Here is a 19,092-nt window from a genome sequence, read left to right on the forward strand (position 1 = left end):
TGGCTTAATTAGTTTGCTTTAGTTTTTAAGTGAGTGGGATTAGCCCTGAAGAGGGGTATATCACTGCCTAACAGTGGTGGTCTACCTACGGAAACAAGGATTAAAACCACTGCCTGAGGATGTGGTTATTATCTAATGGCTTCTGTGATCTGAAGATTTTGTTATCCAGTGTTGTGTTAAGGAGCACTCCCTATGACAGCGCCTTTTGTTGCCTTGGCATTGTTATGCTAATTCATGTTGATGAAGATGTCCCCCGGGGCTGTGCGGGGTGCTGGCGAGCTGCTCCGCTCAGCAGTGAGAGTAAACAGTAATGAGTTAGTTCACTTAGCAAATCAGGGGCGTTTATGACGTACGTATTATAATACTCGATTATGCAAAATACTCCAGTACCTCCTCACGGTGCTTGGTGGCCGGTTTATTAATTCAGCATTACTCTGTGTGCCTGTGTGTGTGTGCGCGCGTTGGTGTGTGTAACCCAGGACCTCACGTGCTTAGGCTGGTGCTCTATCGCTGACCTATACCTCCCGCTCCAGTCTTGAGGCATTAGGTGTTTGGTTTATTTTTTTTTTTTAAGTGGAATTCGTGATCCTCTCCCTCCTCTTCTTCACCAAATGTCACCTCTCTTTTACCTTAATAGAAATTTTCCTTGAGGGATGGCAGACCATTTGTAACTCCTGGTCACACTCAGGGCTTATTATTATGCTTGTACTGCAGCAAGGCCCTAGCTCAGCCTACTTCTGGGTGCTCTTTGCAGAGCTTAGGCAACTAGAGTGATTAGAGTGAGTCGCCAGTACGGCACATCATGTCTCATCATCATGTCATGTGAGAAGCAAATACAGAAACAACCACCATGAAAGCTTAAAGTTTTATACGGAAATGGAGAACCAGCAGGAAGAACCATGTGCTTAGCTTTCCTGGAAGGCAAACACCAGGAGGCAGCTGAGAGAGGAGTATTTTTCCTGAGGAGTGGGAGCCCCCAAGCAGAGGTAGAGATTTCACCTGCTGCTCACCGTTACTGCATACCTAGGAACAGCTGATTTGCAGGAGCTGGAAAACCCTACTGTATTTTTTGAGTTGTGTAGTTTTCAAGCCAGCTTTGAAGGTGTAAATGTTTTTCTGAATTCTCTGTCTGTGTGTGTGTGTGTGTGTGTGTGTGTGTGTGTGTGTGTGTGTAGTGTTTTTAGTCAGACTGAAATTGAGTCACCATGATAATTTTTTTTTTTTTTTGGTCAGTCCTGGGCCTTGGACTCAGGGCCTGAGCACTGTCCCTGGCTTCTTTTTGCTCAAGGCTAGTACTCTGCCACTTGAGCCACAGCGCCCCTTCTGGCCGTTTTCCATATATGTAGTGCTGGGGCTTCATGTGTAGGAGGCAAGCACTCTTGCCACTAGGCCATATTCCCAGCCCACCATGATAATTTTTTAAGTCAATCTAAGCATAAACAGCAGTTTCCAACCCCTTCAAAAAATGGACACAACTTAATCTAAAAGTCTGTGTTTAAGTTCAGTTGGCTCTAAATTTTAAAAGAATAAAAGCAGCTTCACACAAATTCTCTCTCTCTCTTTTTTTTTTTCAAAGTTCAGTTCGATTCATGAGCATTTGGCAAATGTAAAGACAGACAGAGATTTGAATACAAAGAGTACCGATTTAGGGCTAGGAATGTTGCCTAGTGGTAGAGTGCTTGCCTAGCATGCATGAAGCCTTTGGTTCAATTCCTCAGCACCACAAAGTGGCACTGTGGCTCAAGTAGTAGAGTGCTAGCCTGGAGTAAAAAGAAGCAAGGGACAATGCTCAGGCCCCGAGTTCAAGTCCCAGGCCTGGAGGGGTGGGAGAGTACTGGTTTGAGAATTAGACCTAAGGTACAGGGAACCTTACCCAGTCTGTTATGGGAGTTACTGAATTTGAGTTCTTTCTGGGAAGTGAAGCAATGGTATACAATTCTTGTATTTTATTGTTCTAGTGTAAATAAATAACTGAGAGCATCTTAGTTACTCTATTAGTTGAGTTTTTTGTCATTCCAACTGAGAGTCCCACAGAAGTCTTTCTGCCCTCTACAATTGCTTATGTATTTAAATTTACTCAGATATTACTGAACCAACCACACTTAAAGGAAGAAAGAAGTTGGGACTCAGGGATTAGGACTTGAAAGATGAATTGCTTCAGTGTCCTGTGCAACAAGAGGCCAGCTCACCATAGTCAAGAGGGTGGGATGACTATTCTTTTATCCAAGTAGAAAACTAGAGAACATTGTAAAAGATAAATTCATCAGTAGAAGGTATCCTGTACCTTCTCCTTGGATTAACTCCACGTTGAGATTGTGGATGGGGTATGGAGGGGATGGGAATTGCATAGTAGACTTGAGACTTAAACAGTGTAACAGTTTTATATGTTATCTTAGTAGTGATAACCTTAGAAAATTTAAATATCAGCCAGGCGCTGGTGGCTTACTCCTGTTATCCTAGCTACTCAGGAGGCTGAGATCTGAGGATTATGGTTCAAAGCCAACCGGGGTAGGAAAGTCCATGAGACTCTTATCTCCAATAAAATACTCACAAAAGACTGGAAGTGGTGCTGTGATTCAAATGGTAGAGCGTTAGCCTTGAACACAAAGAGGTTCAGGCCCAGAGTTCCAGGATAGCAAAAAAAAAAAAATTAAAATATGTACTTAAAAATAATGCAAATGGTAAGTTTAAAAAATACAAATACAGGTGATGGGGGATGGCTGTTTTAGTGCATTCTTTCATCTACTTATCTAAAGTGGCTGTACTGTTTTCTTTGTCAGCGATAATCATTCCTCATTGTATTTCTCTTCAGTGAAGAACTTCAGACCTGCAATGTGAAATAAACAAAAATCGTCTCACTTGTAAATGACAAAATAGGCTGTCATAGTATTGCTCATAAAACAATATCATAAACTATCCCATGTGAGATTTTTTTGTGAGAACTTTTTTTGTTTTTTGTAGGCTGAAGGACGTGGTTACCATTTCTAGTGAGTAGGATATTTGGAACCCTTCTGAAAGCTGGCAGAGGTCATAAGTCCTAAGGGATAAGGTCATAAGGCAGGTCCTTGATGAGTTGAACAGGTACAAAGGGCAGAGTGCTTATCAGCCTTGATGGACAAAAGCCACCTTCTCATCTTGGCAGGAAGCCTGGCAAGTTATACTAGACCTTAAGTTCTATGTCCTGCATCTAGGAGATTACAATGCTCTTTTTGCCCCTGCTCCTGAGCCCATGGCATAGCCAAGGAGCATTTCAAAGAAATCATGGACATTTCTTAGGAAAGACTTAAGAAACAATGTTAAGCCCTCCATCTAGTTGAGGAAAAGTGTTCCACCATGTTCTGAAGAAACACTTGACTAGAAATGGAGAAGGAAGACGTTGCTCTCCTCTGTCACCTGCTTCCAGAGGGGCCAGGAGGGAACTGCAGCTAGGGCCTTTTTCTTCTTGAAACCAAGAACAGTTTCCTGGCCTCTCTTGTTTCTTTCAGTGTCTTCTGGGCACTGAATAAAATATTCATGTCTCCTCTGTTAGGTGTACAGAATTAGAGGCTGCCCTGTCTAATGATAACTTTCCTCTTCCTCATGAAAATTACGGTATACTCCACATGGCCTTTCTTTGGGTCAGCCACTGGAGACCATGACATGCCTCCCTTGCAGCTACATTACCACTGTCACTGGGCTTGCAGCTAGGGTCCCTCTCTTTCAGCCACAAGGAATTGGTTCAGTAGCTCATGGCTGCCATTTCAAGACAGCCTTCTAAGGTGAGTTTAATGTGACCACTTTCTTCTCCACCTGAACCTCACACGTCAAAATTTTCAGCATCCGTGGACCTAGTCTCTTCCTACTGCTGAGTTACATAGGATCAAGCTCATCAAGAGTGTTCCAGTACCACTCTTCTGAAATGGAGCTAGTGCCTGCACCATCAGTAGCATCTTCTTAAATGATCCTTCACATGGTGTTGTCCAGGATGTGCACATTTAAAGGCATATATGTTAATACAGAGCAATTTTTTTTGTTTCTTAAATTCTGATAATGTTTTTGTTGTTTTGCATTTTATATTTTTTTGTATATTAACCTTTTGTTCTTGTTTTGTTTTGTTTTTCACTTTAGGGGACACTTAACAAATCCACTAGTTCCAGAAGCTTAAAATCCCTTGACCCTGAAAACAGTGAAACTGAGTTAGAAAGGATTTTGCGTCGCAGAAAGGTGACGGCAGAAGCAGATAGCAGTAGTAAGCCGGTTTATGTTCTCCACAGTTCTCTTCATCTCAGAAACCTCTTCCTTTAAGTCCCTTCCTTCCTTAGCACAAAATCATCTTTGAAAGATTGTTATCAAAATGTTCATTTTTAATGTGAATGAGAAGTATTGGGTGGCCAAAGGGTACTTAGGATGGATACCTAGCAAGAATTGTTACCTATTTTATTTGTTGATATTTAAAGTTTCTATTTCCAACTAAGTAGGCATTTAAAAACACTGATTTGTTTATTGTAAAATACCCGGCATAAATATATTGCAGGTGGATGACATCACATGCAGGCTCTGGAAGTAGACTGAGTTTGAATCCTGGTTCTGTCATTTACTCTCTGCTTGTCCTTAAGCAAATTACTCAACCTTTTGCTGCCTCAGTTTCCTCATTTGTACAGTGATGATAATAAAAGCACTCCTTCATAGGATTATTCTCAAGATTCAATCAATACATGAAAAGTACTACCATCACCATACATAGTCATTTCAGTCATGGTTCCACACAGTTACAAATGTGGAGAAAAAAAATCTTACTCTCCATTTACTAGTGAACCAGTGACCACATGGGTGGGTGTTTCTAGTTTGCCTAAGAAAGGCTCTACCACCTACAGTAGACCTGAGCTCACAATGATTTGAGTTTTGTTAATGGTACCAGGGACTCAGAATCTATTCTGCAACTGAGTCTGTGTGGCTTCTGATGCTTTCACAAATTAGCAGACACCTTTATGAGATTTTCCTCTTGTGGCTGGGAAGGAGGTTGACTTTGAAAAGCTGTTGGCCACCAGACATAATGAGTTGATCACTTATATACAACTCAATTAGTCCATTCCATCTACTGAGATCTGCAACATACTGATTGATGTTGACCAGATTTAAGTCACTAGAATGGCAAAAGCTGGGATTTGATAATCAAGTTCTTGTCTGTCCACAGAAATTTAAGATGATGTCTGTGACACTGTTACTCTGATGATGTGCATCTTTTTCTGTACAGATGATTGAATAGGTTCCTTGAATCAAAATGAGCAAAATTCTCCTCTCTCTCCCTCTCTCTCTCTCTCTCTCTCTCTCTCTCTCTCTCTTTTGCCAGTCCTGGAGCTTAGACTCAGGGCCTGAGCACTGTCCCTGGCTGCTTTTTGCTCAAGGCTAGCACTCTACCTCCTGAGCCACAGTACCACTTCCGGCTTTTTCTGTCTATGAGGTGCTAAGGAATTGAATCCAGGGCTTCGCACATGCTAGGCAAGCTCTCTACCACTAAGCCACATTCCCAGCCTGAAACCTTTTGTTTTCGTTTATTAAAAAAAATTCAGTTGTTCAGTGTTTAGCTTGGCCTGCAGATTTTATTAAAGTCTTATAAGGATGTTTCTGCCCGTCCTAAAATGGCCACCTCTCAGGACAATGAAAGGGATACCCCTCCCCATGTTTTCCGAGTGCTTTGCAGTTACCAGCAGACTCCCTCTGAATCACCATTCATTTGGTGACTGGTTTAGTGATGAGCCCTTCTTCCCAGCTTCCCATCATTTAAGTTGTGATCATTTTTAAGACTTTGTAGATGACATTTTAGTGCCACGTCATTTACATGTTTTGCCTAGCAATGAGCCCTTCCATTCTTCCATCAACATTCTTACTTTGATGGAGTTGGTCAAACATGTACAACACTCAGTGTTTCAGAGGTGATTTTCAATAGAAGAAATGTGGACACATTTTCATTTTAGTCGGTAAAGAAATAAGAATAAATAAATCTAGGAGTGGAGAAACAAACACATTTTAGAAGCGTGGTAAGGATCTTTCATTTTAATGTATTCTGTTCCACCAGTGTACACACATATTTCACCGCATCACTTGAGGAAAGTTAGAAGAAAAGGTAATATACATTCGGTAGAACCATTTGTACATGAATACAGTAAGAACTGTCATTGGTGAGGTAGACAGGAAGCATGTACTGAAAGAGTAACTTATAAATGAGCAGAATGTTTCTTTGAGCTTTTTCATAGCCCCAGATAAACGAAACAAATGAACAAGCTCTTGCTCCCATCCTCTAGAAATCACACCATTTTTTGTTGTATTATTGTTCATGTAGACATTTTTCCCCTGCATCAAACTGGAAGAGCCATTTACCATGTGGATCTTTCTCTAAAGAGATCTTTTTCTCTAAAAAGTGAGAATTCCGAAGGGGGAGAAGAAGGGAAGAGGAAAAGGCTGTCGCATGGCAAGAGTCCATGGGCAAGATGAGTCCTAGATAGATTTGTGCCTTAGTGCACTTGAATCGCCAAGATTGTGCTGTGCGCACGGAAGCCTGTAGGAGGAATGATAGGGGAGGCAGGCCGAGCTGCGAGCACAAATCTCAGGTTAGCAGGAGTCTGCTCAGGGGCCAGGGATGATGCTTTTATGTGTGATGTTCAGTTATTTTTATAGGTCTAAGTGATGTTCCCTTGCTTTACCTAGCCTCAGGCCTGCCAAACTGCTATCTTAAAGAGTAGCAAGTGCCTCTTAGCAAACACTGGGTAGCCTAAGCAGGATGAAGTAATACCCTCAGACATGTTATTTTATTTTTTTTGTATGTAAGAAAAAGGAGAGCACTGACTCAGTTCCCTTCTTTTAATTGGCTTCACTTGCAAAAACAAGACCTCGGAAAGAGATCTTGCCTTTTCTTCCTACAAAATTCTTTAAAGCTATCTAGTACCGTGGTCAACAACTAACCCAGGCAGAACAGAGCTGAGCTGAAGCCAATCTTGAACTTGACTTCCTATCTATCTGTCTAGGAGCTTGCTTTCTTTACCTCTCCTTCTCTTTACTCTCACACCCCCATGCAATGGGAGGCTCCACAGAGCTGAGAAGTACAAGCCTTTTCAAACAGACTATTAAGTGCTGTCACAAACCTGCCGGCCACCAGCCCTCTAGCATAGATGAAGGTGAGAAGGAAGTCAAACATGGGTGCTTTGTACATCTGTCACATACAGAGGCAAATATGAGGCTCAAATTCCACAACTAAATACCACTGATCGGGCATCAGTTAACATTTTGGATTGCATTACCAATTAGAAAATTATCTTGGAAGATGATCTGCCTCCATTCAAGGTTGTCCTCTTCACTTTCCTTTTTAGGAAGAATTTAATTTGAGTATTTGTGATTTATTGACTCTCAACGTAATCCTGAAGTTTCAGGGCAGATCTACTCAAATCTCACTGTGAAACCTATCATATAGGATAGAATCTTTGTGCCTAAAAGCAGAGTGAAGTCACCAAGAGTCTAGTTTCAGTGACCAGGATTTTTACACTAAAATGTCAGTAACTTCAGTAACAAGCTCTATTGTACTTTTAAAATCCTGTCCCAAAGAGCAGAGAAAGTCCAAAAGGTAAACAGCCAAACTCTTTTGCCACTTAATTTTTATAATCCCATGTCTGTATTTTAAGAGGCAATAAATCCACTTACTTCTCATTCACATTAAAATGAAAATGTTCATAAAAGCTGTTTAATGCTCAAGAAGCCTTCATGAGCCTTTTAAAAGGAACCCTTTGACATTGGTCCATTTTCCGTTTCAAATGCGGAGCTGAGTTTGAGGAAGAATTAACTCTTGAGAGGCAAAATGGTTCAAGCAGGGTTGTCAAACAGCCACATTCTGAGAGAAAAAGAGAATTCCCACAATTCCAGTATTGCAAAGGACTCTGGTCAGTGAGGGACCTGTAGCCTGGATTTGTGTGGCTTCTTAAAGGTCTGTACACAATTTCTCAGCATGGTCAGGGTGGTTTCCCCAAAGCAGAGCAGTTTGTTAGTAGGGATATTTTCCAGCATGTTCTTGAAATTTCTAACAAACTTGGCCTTTTCACTTCTTGAGGGATTTTTTTCCTCCAAGTTAATCTGTTTTCAGTGCCATATTAATCAGCATCAAACTGAATTATTAAACTCCAGGTATGTGTTTGGTTTTAAGGTCCTTCCGGAATATTAGCCACGTCAGAGTCTAAATCCATGCCAGTGTTGGGTTCTGTATCCAGTGTAACAAAAACAGCCTTGAACAAGAAAACTCTGGAGGCAGAATTCAACAGCCCGGCCCCCCTAACACCTGAGCCAGGTGAAGGGTCCCGTAAATTGGAAGGATGCACAAGTCCCAAGGTTACCTTTCAGTAAGTAACGATGCTCTTTATTAAGTAGTATGTAGAAGAAATCTGTCATGACTAACCTGTGTTGCTTTGATTTGTTTCTCTTGGGAGAGGTTTTGATTTGGCTAGCCAAGATTCTTCTTCCTTTGATGAGCCAGCTTCTGCTTCTAAACTTCTAGCTTAGAGCTGCCCTTGAGATTCAAAGCACATAGTGCATCTAAAGAGAACTCCTTCCCGTAAATTGGTTTGTTCATTTTCTTCCCCTTTTACACAAAGAAGCGTCCTTCTGCACAAGAAGACAAAAGTCTGAAAAAGTCAGATGTTTAGGTCATCCCTTTAATGGTTCTTGAGCAGCCAAAGCAGGTACTAGATCTTCAGACGCCTTTGGAGGGGACCTTGGTTAAAGTTTAATTTTCTGGTCCTCTGTAAAAGATGTACCTCCATATTGCTGGATCCTAAGAATGGAAACATACTATGTAAGGAATTCTTTACATAGACCCTCTTCCAAAGTGGCACTCTGTCCGAGTTAATCCTGCAGTGGAACATGTTTCCACTAGACAGGTCTAGTGGACGATCAATATGTTTTATAACAATGGCAAGCTCCTTTTTAAATTAGTCTACACTTGAGCTTTAGTTCTCTTGCCAGGATATCAGCTAGTTTGTCACTTCAAGAAAAGGAAGAGGTGAGACAAATCAGATCAGCCGAATATTGTAATCACAGTTAATTAAACCTTGGATTTCCTGTTCTGTCAAGAGAGAAAGGCCCCCTCCGCCCCGACCTACTTTCTTTTCTTTTCTTTCTTTTTTTTGTAGCTTTGGATATCTTAAAGAGCTTAAAAGGTACAACCTGGACAAATGAAGTTGAAATTCAATTTGGATCTATTTTTACCAACGGCTTTTTTCTTCCTCTCTTGCTTTTCTCTCATTGGTACTATTAACTCCCTCCCCTCTTTGGCAGTGAATGGCCTTCTTTGCTGATTTATCTAATTTCATTGTGTTTAAAAAGCACATTTTCTCCTGCAGTCATGTGTTTCCCTTCTTTGACTGCAGTCATTTGCGCAGTTCTCACAGAAAGATGATCTATATTTATTCTTCATCTTTCCTATTAAATTTGTTTAACACCTAATTTGACATCAACAATCTGGCTGCATTTGAACCAATATCCAGACACAAAAGCAATTTGGCTGAGACAAGTTAGTTTTCTGAGAAATGCTTCAGTGTGTGTGTGTGTGTGTATGTGTGTGTGTGTGTGTGTATAGATTTTTTTCTTTACCATTTTACACAGATAATCTTAATCAGAAAATACCGCAACTCTTTCCTCCCTTTTGTCTGCCTTTTATTCTCCAAAAGTAAGTGGAAATTACATTTCCAAGAAGGAAATGAAATAATTGCAGGCCCAAGGTCTGCAAAATGTGTGCTGAATTGACAGTGAAAAGGATCCGTGTGTTGACAGACACCGTTGTTAGATGCCATAAAGGCCGAAGTGAAGCTCAATTTATTTCTCATCTTGCTTGTTCAATGACTGCTTAAGAGACACATTTCAATTTAATTTATCTACTTAAAGCACTAATATAAGTACCTGGAGCTGCTGAATTAACTTTTAAACTTTGTAACTTAATGCTTGATTATTCAGTTCTTGACATTCTTTTTAGCTGCAATAATCAGTGCCATAGATTTGTACATCGATAGTCTGTTAGGAAATAAGAATGCCTCTCTGAAAAAAATCGTGTCTCTTAAGCACAACTAGGCCAAATGAATCCAAGAATTCTGTGTCTATACAGAGTATCTGTTTACTACCCAGACGGCCACACTTCATCCCCTTAAGTTTCAACCTAGCTTTTTGATGGAGTACAAGATGTTTAACTTAACAGTTACCTGTGAGCTGTAAGAGTGAAAAACCCTGTGATTTGTTGGGCTCCCCTGAAGCTGACCTAGCTACAAAAAGGGACAGGGTGATTTTTTTAGGTCTAGTAGTTCATTCTTCACTATTAAAGTGGAGGGGTCTACGTGCCCTTGAGCTAGCAAAGCACATGGACCTCAGGTCAGTGGTTTTAAAGGTGCAGTGCTTCTTTTGCTTTGAAGAAGCATCTTTGTACTCTAGTAGTTGGCCCCTCTATTATGTTTTGTTTTTTTATTGATTATGGGGCTTGAACTCAAGGCCTAGACACTGTCCCTGAGGAAAGTGCTCTGCCACTTTGAGCCAGAGCTCCACTTCCGGTTTCCAGGTGGTTAGAGATGAGTCTCACGGATTTTCCTGCTCAGACTGGCTTTGAACCACAGTCTTCAGATCTCAGCCTCCTGAGTAGTTAGGATTATAGGTGTGAACCACCAGTGCCGGCTGCCCCCTCTGTTTTGGTCCATGGTAATGCCACCATGGTGTTACAGGTAGTGGAATGATCACTGCTTGCCAGGAATCGAGGTCAAGGAAGAGTGCCAATCATAGTGGCTCTAACACATAGATTATTGCCCCATTGTACACACATGTGCATGTGTGGACAACACGGACACACTTACTATTTTCCCCTCCTTTCCTCCTTCCCTCTCTTCTTCCCTCCCTCCTTCCCTTCCTCCCTCTATTTTGGTCCTCTTGACCAAGTCTGATAACACTGTTGGCTTTGCCTCTGCCTACTTTGGTCTTACCTGTGTCTACTTTGGTATTACCCATGGCTACCCAGCTGGCTTACCCAACTCAGCGCCTCTGTTCTTTGCTCTGATGTCACCATCTCCAGGTGGCCTCCCTGAAACAGCCTGTTTAAAGTTGTAACCATCTTCTTCCGAGCTCTGATTCCTCCATCCACTCCACAGCAGTTACCATTTCTGACATACCATATATTTTACTATATTTTTGTTTCTTTCCTTTGTTTTTCTCTCTGTGGGAATGGAAACTCCCTGAGGGTAGAAAATTTTCCTGTTTTGTTTCTGAGTGTCTCTCAAACACCTGGGACATTTCCTGCTAGGTGGTCGGCTATCAAGAAATGAATAGATGAGCACATTTTCAGTGTCAGTTACATGGTGGCTGTCAATTAATGAGAATGTTCAGCTAGCCAACATTTCTCTCGGCATTCAGCAGGTCATACACAAGCACAAATTTGATAGAAGAGGTTTTTGTTGATTGTTTGCGTTTATTTATTCATTCATTGATTTAGTGCAGAGGTTTGGACTTGAGGCCTCATACTTGCTAAGTAGGTATGTATTCCATTTTCCACTGGTTGCTTTGAGGTAGAATACTGCTTCCTTCCAGGCACGTGCCTGGACTGTAATCCCCCTAGTTTAGACTTGCTGAGATGCAGGAAGACAAGGCTGCATCCAGCTTCCTGCCATTGAGATGGAGTCTCGTGGAGTTTTCTGCCAGGACTGACTCGCCTGATCCTCCTGAGCTCAGTCTCGCTCATAGCGTAGGGTGACATGCATGTCCCTCTGCACCCACCTCTCTCAAATATTTCTGTCCAGGCTGACCATGGCTTTACCGTTTTTCCAGTAGGATTACAAGCAGAAGCCTCCAGTCTGGCATGATTTTGTACTTAAAACATTTTTAAATGCTCAGCTATCATTTACATTTAGCTCAGTCTTGCCTATCTTCTTTACCTTTGTACCTACTCAATTAGAGACCTGAGAAAACCGAGGTAGAACTCAAGATTCAGTCATGTCCACTGAACTGGTTCAGATTGACTCGAAAGATGGCTAACCCACCCAGAAAGGGTGTTAATGTGAAGATAGAATGTTTCTTTATAATGTCTTCATCATAAGTAAGTTTCCAAGCTATCCCTTGAAAATTATTTTCCTTTCAATAAACTTCTGAGATTAACCTACGTAGTCTATATACTTGAGTAACTACTGTCTTTAAATTTAAATTCAGAAATATATTAGTTCATCTTCTAGGAAACTTAGGGGAAAAATATTTTTAGTACTTAATTGTAAGGATTAATAAAAAGTCACCTGTAGAAGCAAAATAAATTTCTTTCCTTTTCCTTACCTTCTCTTCTTCCTCCCTCCTTCCCTCTTTCTGCCCTTCCTCTCTTTTTTCCCCTCTTCCCCCCTTTTCTTAACACAAAAGAAAAAATCAGAGCTTAGGGAAGCATAAAACACTCTGTTTCTACTTTAATAATAACTTAAAAATACTTTCATCCTATTACTTATAATGTCCTAAATCATAGTGAACTTGAATTTTGTCAATTCCAATTGGCTGTAGTTCATATGGGCATTATGGTTGTAACCTCCTTTTATGCTCATTGGCTTGGTGACCTTGGCCAAGTCTCTTGTCTGTTTTTGTTTTCTCTTTCTTGTGTTTCTTATCTAAAGTGGAGGCAAATAGATAAGGCATTCTTCTCAGCCTCTTTCAGCTCTAGAACCCCAATAATTCCTAACAAATAAGATCACTTGGTAAAAATGTTCACAGGATAAAGAAAAAGAGGTAAGTGCATGTTCTCAACCTACAATATGTCTTTCAGTACTACATAGATTTATGGTAAAACAAACCCAGAAATGTAACATAATGAATTTTTAAAATTACATCTGAATTTCTATGTTCACATGAACTTGGTTTGTCCTTTTGAGTAGTACTCTCAGGGTTTGACATGCTCTTGTCAGCTCTGTCACTCTTCTATTAGCGATGGCCGGTCACGGAGGAAGTAACCGTGCAGTCTTTTCTGTTTATCTCTGAGGAAGAGAAAGGATGAGCAGTAAAGACTGTTTCCGAGCCAGTCTACTGGTTCTGTAAGAGTTATTCATACTAGGGCTTATTTGTATCAACAAATGATGTGACTCTTTTTAGTTACAATTTATATGGCCAACATGTTTCCAAATGACTTTGGCTTTTTAAAAGTGGATTCCACCCTTGGCATCAGTTTGCCACCTTTGGAGTATGTACATTTTTTATCGTGCCATAGATACTTGATTGGTAGGCTCTGACCACATGTCCAGAAGAGCACTGCGCTGTACAGTCAAGCACCAGCTGCTTGGCTCTGGCCTCTCTTTTGCACGGTTGTTACATGGCCTTGTCCACACCTATCTATGGATCCATTGATTGATGACAGGTTGGCAGGAAATTTGTGTTGCAGAAACAGAAGTAGTTATGTTGAGCATAAATAAGGAAAGCCAATATACCCCATCTTCCATCTTAATCCTAAGCAGAGTACCTGAACTATGTTAACTCTGTGATCTACAACATGCATACATCTAGTTGTTTTTATTCACATCAACATAGTAACTTGAGAAAACATTGTTTTAGGAGAAGACTATGATATTCCATTTAATATTTTCTCTTAGTCTTTAGCAATCTATATTCATAATACCCTAATTGATATCTAGGAGGAAATGGACTGAAATTGCAGTAGGCTGGGAATATGTGTTGATTGCAGGCTTTTGGTAACAGAACCATTTTCCAATTTGGTTTTTCTTTGGGGGGGGGTCATTGTTTTATAACTCTTTTCCATGGTGTTCTGTTGTTTTTGTTACATTTCACTAGCATTTATTAAGCAGGTATTGTGTATGTGTGTGCACATCTGTCTGAGTATACTTTTTGGTACTAGGATTGACCTTGGGGCCTGATGCTTGCTAGATGGATGGCCTATCACTAGAACCACAGCCTAACTTTTCAGTTTTTTGTTTTTGTTTGTTTGTTTTTTGCTTTAGTTATTTTTTGGATAGGATCTTTCATTTTTGCCCAGGGATAGCCTTGCACCACAATCCTGAGCCATCATATCCAGCTTGTTCAGTTAAAATGAAATCTTGCTGTCTAGGTTAGCCTGTAATCACCTCCCTCCTTATCTCTACCTTCCAGGTAGCTGACATTACAGGTGTGTTCCATGTTTAGTCCGTTCTTGATTTGCGTCATTTAAATTTGTGCTTTCTGTGTGCTGAATCCCTCGCGATGGTTTAGGACATCTCTGTGATCAGACAGAGGGCCATTGGTCAGAAGTGAGTGTCTCACGGTCTTGCCATCTTGCTTTTTGTCTCTGACTTCATCTCATCTGGAAATAGCCCTGATTGTCTGAATTGGGTTTCATGTATCTATATATTTATTAATTTCATTTGCTATTAATTAGTTTGGGGAAGGAGAACATCCTTTCAAACAGTTATAAGCAAAGTAGTCACCTACGACCGTTTCTCATTTGATGCCTTACTTCCAAAGGAAGAGCACATTTGAAAGAGACCTTGGGCGCTACTGTAATGGCATGGTTTGTGGTGATTTCCTGTCCCTGTCATCCTCTCTCGGTCATTCTTGAAGTCCTTTTAAGCCACAATTGCCAGAGACTCTTCAATAAGTGCTTTTCAAATCCATCATACTTCTCTTCAACCCCACGGCCCCCCAAAACTGCAGGCTTTATCAAACTCTTAAATTTCCTTTTGAATCGTCAGACAGGCAGTTAGCTTTTTTGTTTGAGGGGTCAACACAGGTCACATTCTGCCCTGGAAGAATTTAAAAAACAAAAACCTACATAGCAATTATAGGACTTCAATTTCAATAGAAAAATGTCCATTTCCGGTGAGACCATTTTTATTTTAATTTGCATCTAATTTCCAGATCTATGGTATCTCTAAATACATATGACTTTTGGCCCCACGCTGATTTTATTTTTATTTTTTTTGAGAGTTCATCTTGTTTGGGTTATTCACTGAAAATACCAAAGGGTAGTTGATAAAAAGAGAAATTTTAGATGTCTCTTGGTTGGTTTGACCAAACATTTCCATAAAAGGAAAAAAAATAACCTTACTTGCCTTTCATGTTTTTACTTAAAGCTGGGATTGATTTTTTTTTTATCGTGACTTGACCTCTAACTGGTGTCTTCAGTTTTAATTCATTATTTCCAGTATAAAACTAATGGAGAAGACAAATGTTAAACTTTTCTATTTTCAGTTGGAGCTGGGGAGTCCAAGCTTTTGAAGTATGTTAGTAAATAGAAATTGCAATCCCTTAGCTTACTTTTAGAGGAACTTGGCATAAAATGATGATGCTAAGCATTGGTCTCAGCTAGAAATGTATGTGGTTGGCTGTGTAACTATTCCTTAAGAGAGGTTTGGGTGGACAGTTTTGGTCAAATGGAGACCAGGGAAGTTTTCTGTGGTATCTTTTCTTCCTTGACTCCAGCCCTTCCTTTCTTTCTCACTTCCTCTTTCATTCTTTCTCTCCTGGGTCTGTGTGTCTGCTCTCCGTGGCAGGAAGTGGGGAGGGCAGCACCTTCCCTGTTCTTAGTAAACATTTGTTTGGAAGAAGAGACTACCAGCTAGCACAATGAGTCACATGGACAGTCCAGCTTAATCTGATGCTCTTAGACAATTAAAGGATTTACTCTGCTCTAACTGTAATCTTAGTACTGCTGAATGGTGTGTGGACACTACAGGAAACGGCTCTGTTTGGCAAAGCACCACTACAATGCTTCTCCCTGTGTGCCTGTACATGGACAATTAACTTTTAACAACAAAATTAGCCGAACAACTGGATGCTCTGGAAGTTGAGATCCTTTTAGCTTCATCTTTTCTTCTTCCCGCCAAGGAGGAGAACCTAGGAATTGCCTCCCAGAAAGATCGGCTGCCGGTGTGCCTTACAGATATTCTGGGTGGCTGTACAGACAGACAGCAACTTATTTCTTCCAGACTAATTGTTCAGGATGTCTTACACCTAGAGGAAAAGCAACTGCTAACATGCTGTTGAGTAAAGCTTAAAATTACTGTGCAAGTGCCATTGGGTAATTCTCCATGCTTCAAAGAATGAATTGTTTTTTACCAGGTGCTTGTAGTTGCTAAGTGTCTTTGAGTTTACAAAACTTCGCATAAAATATATCATTCCTGTGAATTGCTTTTGGGACTTTGTGGGATTTTTTTTCCTGCTTATCAGTTGTCTCTGCCGTTTTTGTTTCCTTTTATTTGTGCAGGGTGGAATGGGGCTTTTTGTTGTATTCAAAAGAAGAAACTGACTAGAAAGTAAAAGCCATTTCCCATCTCCGAATAAAAAGATCAGACTTCTGAAACCTGATAAACATTTCCATATTTCACTTGAAATTACTTTTATATAAAAAAATATGAAAAAATGGCCAATGAGTTCCCTGTGACTTCCATCTAAACTAGTGTTTGATGTATTTAATGCAGTTCATTGAAAAAACAAAACAACTTTAAAATATATCTTGCTAAATCTCAGGCCAAAAAATGTGACCATTTTGTGCCTGGCAGCCTCCCCCCTCCCCCTTTTTTTTTTCTCTAAAGGAACCAGTATCCTACATGGTAACTGTGAGTCAAGACTTTGTTATCTTAACAGAATTCTTGTTAAATATACTAACCCTTAATTGTTGGTTAGCTTTTTAAAAATTTTGCTTAGATTTGAATGATGTTTTCATGGTGTAAAATTGTACAAAAATCACAAAAAGCCAGAAAGCAAGAAAAGTATGAGTTAATTCATATAGTATCCGCCGTGTTTTTGCAGGTGTGGATGTTTTCCTGCTTCAGAATCAGTAAATGTCCCCAGTCCGGCTTCCCCTGGTGGAATAAAGGTGCTTGCGCTATCTTTGGCCTGGCCGTGTGCACTGAGCACCGTGGGCTGCGATGTCAGCTGTGTCCCGGGCTGCCTGGGCAGCAGTTAGAAAACTAAAGGAAATACTGCTGAGCTGGGCCGCAAGGTCTTTACCCAGCCTTTGTTACCTATGATAAAAGGAATTCCGGCTAATCCTGAGAGCTGGAGACTGATGTCAGAGTTCCAAACATGGCCATGTTCTCTCCAATCATGTTAGTTTTTAATCATTAAAAAAAAAAAAAGTTAAAGCTTTTGCCACCAAGGAAAGCAGACTCAGATGAACACACTAGTATAGTCCTTGAGTTAAAATGGAGTGTTAAGAAAAGCACACAAAATCCCAATCCATCTCGCCTCAAAAGCTTTGTTCTATCGCTGCTCATACTTAAAAAAAAAAAAATATATATATATATATATATATAAACAAACTAGCAATGACATAAAAGTTTCAAGCTTATGTTGTAAACTTCATTTTGTAAAGTTTTAGATTAGTGTGTTCAGAGCTCTGAAAAGCAGTTTCAGAAAGAAACAATAAATGTTATCTGCTGAATATCACGTTCCCTTAGCTGTTCTAGAAACTGTGAAAAGGGGCTGGGGGGGGGACTTATTTTTATACTAGGGAAAATAGAAAGCTGACTTCCTCTTTGGAGATTTCCCAGGAAACTACTTTGTAAAGACAAATTTAAATCTTTCCGTTTTCTGTCCTTGAAGGTGGTAAATACGATTGTGGTTTTTTTTTTATCCATTTTTATTGTAAATGAAACAGAGTTCAGACCGTCCGGCTGTGCGTCATTTGTTGGACGGCTGCCACAGACTAATGCAGACGCCCCACTGGGAGACCAGAGAAGAGCTGTACTTTGATTCACCAGATTGTGTTAAATAGTCCAGCTGTTGCGATTTGAAAGATAGTTACCTCAGAAGTGAAATAGAAATGAACTTGGCATTTATGCCTCAAACCATTTTTATACTGTTTGGCAATCCGCTTTTCAGAGGTAGCATTTTATAAAATAACTCTCACCGCTTAAAAGTTTCATTCACTGTAATGTTCAAAATGTCCCACCTTTATATTATCAGTAAAATTAAGCTTGAGTGATATGCAGAATTTGCATGAAATAAGCATGTCCCCCTTCATTTCATGAGCTTTGATTGTATTCAATTGAGCTCAGAACCATGTCGATTAGGGCTCTTTGGAGCATTAGTTAATTGGAATTGCAGCCGAAATGTTAGCTAGAATGTTGTTGAATATAATTGGGATGTGGAAAGTTGATTTTGAAAGGAATTTCATTGAATGCAAACAATGATGTGCTTTTTAAAAATCCGAATGGTGCACTTTAGTCTCTTGTGACATAGTCTGAGAAATCTCCGAATCCCTTTCTCAAGTTCTGCTGCAGTGGAACCATTGGCAATTGTTCTCATACTTCCTGGTCCTAGTATAGTTTGGAGTCAGCTCTTTACCTTTCACCAGCAAGGGGTCCCACCTGCTACAGCCCCACCTTCTGGTTCTCCTGCAGTTTGGGAGCAGTAGCTGCTTTCTAAAAGGGCACCTACATAGATACCTGCGAGTCAAGCTCTGAAGAGTGGCATCATTTGGCACATGGTGTCCTAGTAATTTATTTTGCCTATTGGTTGGTTTCTTTGTCTTGAAATTACCTTTGAGCACCTGGTCTAAAATAGCCTGTGAAGAATATCTATTTGCGTGGATCATAAATGACTTACAAGGGTATTGTATCAAGGAAAAGGCATTGGCTAGGAGATTAGGATTCCACAGTTTGTCTTGTTTTTGCTATTTAGGTCCAAGCATTCCATCTCACTCTTCTGGAGTCTTCTTCTGACCAGCAAAGGGCTTAGACCAGTTGACATTGGAGATCCCTTGAAACCTGAGTGTTCTAGAATTCAACTCTCACTTCTTGCCACTTGTAACAGCTCAGTTTTACTTGGCAGATTTTTCCATATACAGGGGAAAGATTGCCATAACTTTTTATGCAGACTGACATTTGATTGCATATCTGTGGTCGTCCTCAGGTGCTACACTGAAGTAGACACCCTGAGAGTTAGCCAGGGGGCTTCTGTTGACACGGGCCTGCAAGTCAAATGACACATAGGTGAATCTGCAACTGACCAGCTTTAATTCAAGAAGACAGTTTTTGGGGCTTTGCGATGATTCTAGGACAGTGTCATGTGACAATACAGTTGGTGAGTTTTCAGTTCACTCAACCTGTTTATTGCTGTTGTAAAGCACGGAGAGCGCTTCCCGGA

At 40.4% G+C, this 19,092-nt stretch overlaps 1 protein-coding gene across 2 annotated transcripts in view; it reads left to right on the top strand.

Moving 5' to 3' along the window:
• Shtn1 (shootin 1) overlaps nucleotides 1–19,092 on the top strand; it is a 96,339-nt gene that overhangs the window by 73,003 nt on the left and 4,244 nt on the right. The window contains exons 15-16 of one of the 2 annotated variants that reach the window (XM_048338164.1): nucleotides 4,108–4,225; nucleotides 8,168–8,360. In XM_048338164.1, coding sequence (XP_048194121.1) covers nucleotides 4,108–4,225; nucleotides 8,168–8,360 — 311 coding nt within the window. Of the gene's footprint in view, nucleotides 1–4,107; nucleotides 4,229–8,167; nucleotides 8,361–19,092 lie in introns of both variants that reach the window. The other variant, XM_048338163.1, reaches the window with a different exon arrangement.

Source organism: Perognathus longimembris, chromosome 2 (assembly GCF_023159225.1).
Source record: "Perognathus longimembris pacificus isolate PPM17 chromosome 2, ASM2315922v1, whole genome shotgun sequence".
Classification (NCBI taxonomy): Eukaryota; Metazoa; Chordata; class Mammalia; order Rodentia; family Heteromyidae; genus Perognathus; species Perognathus longimembris.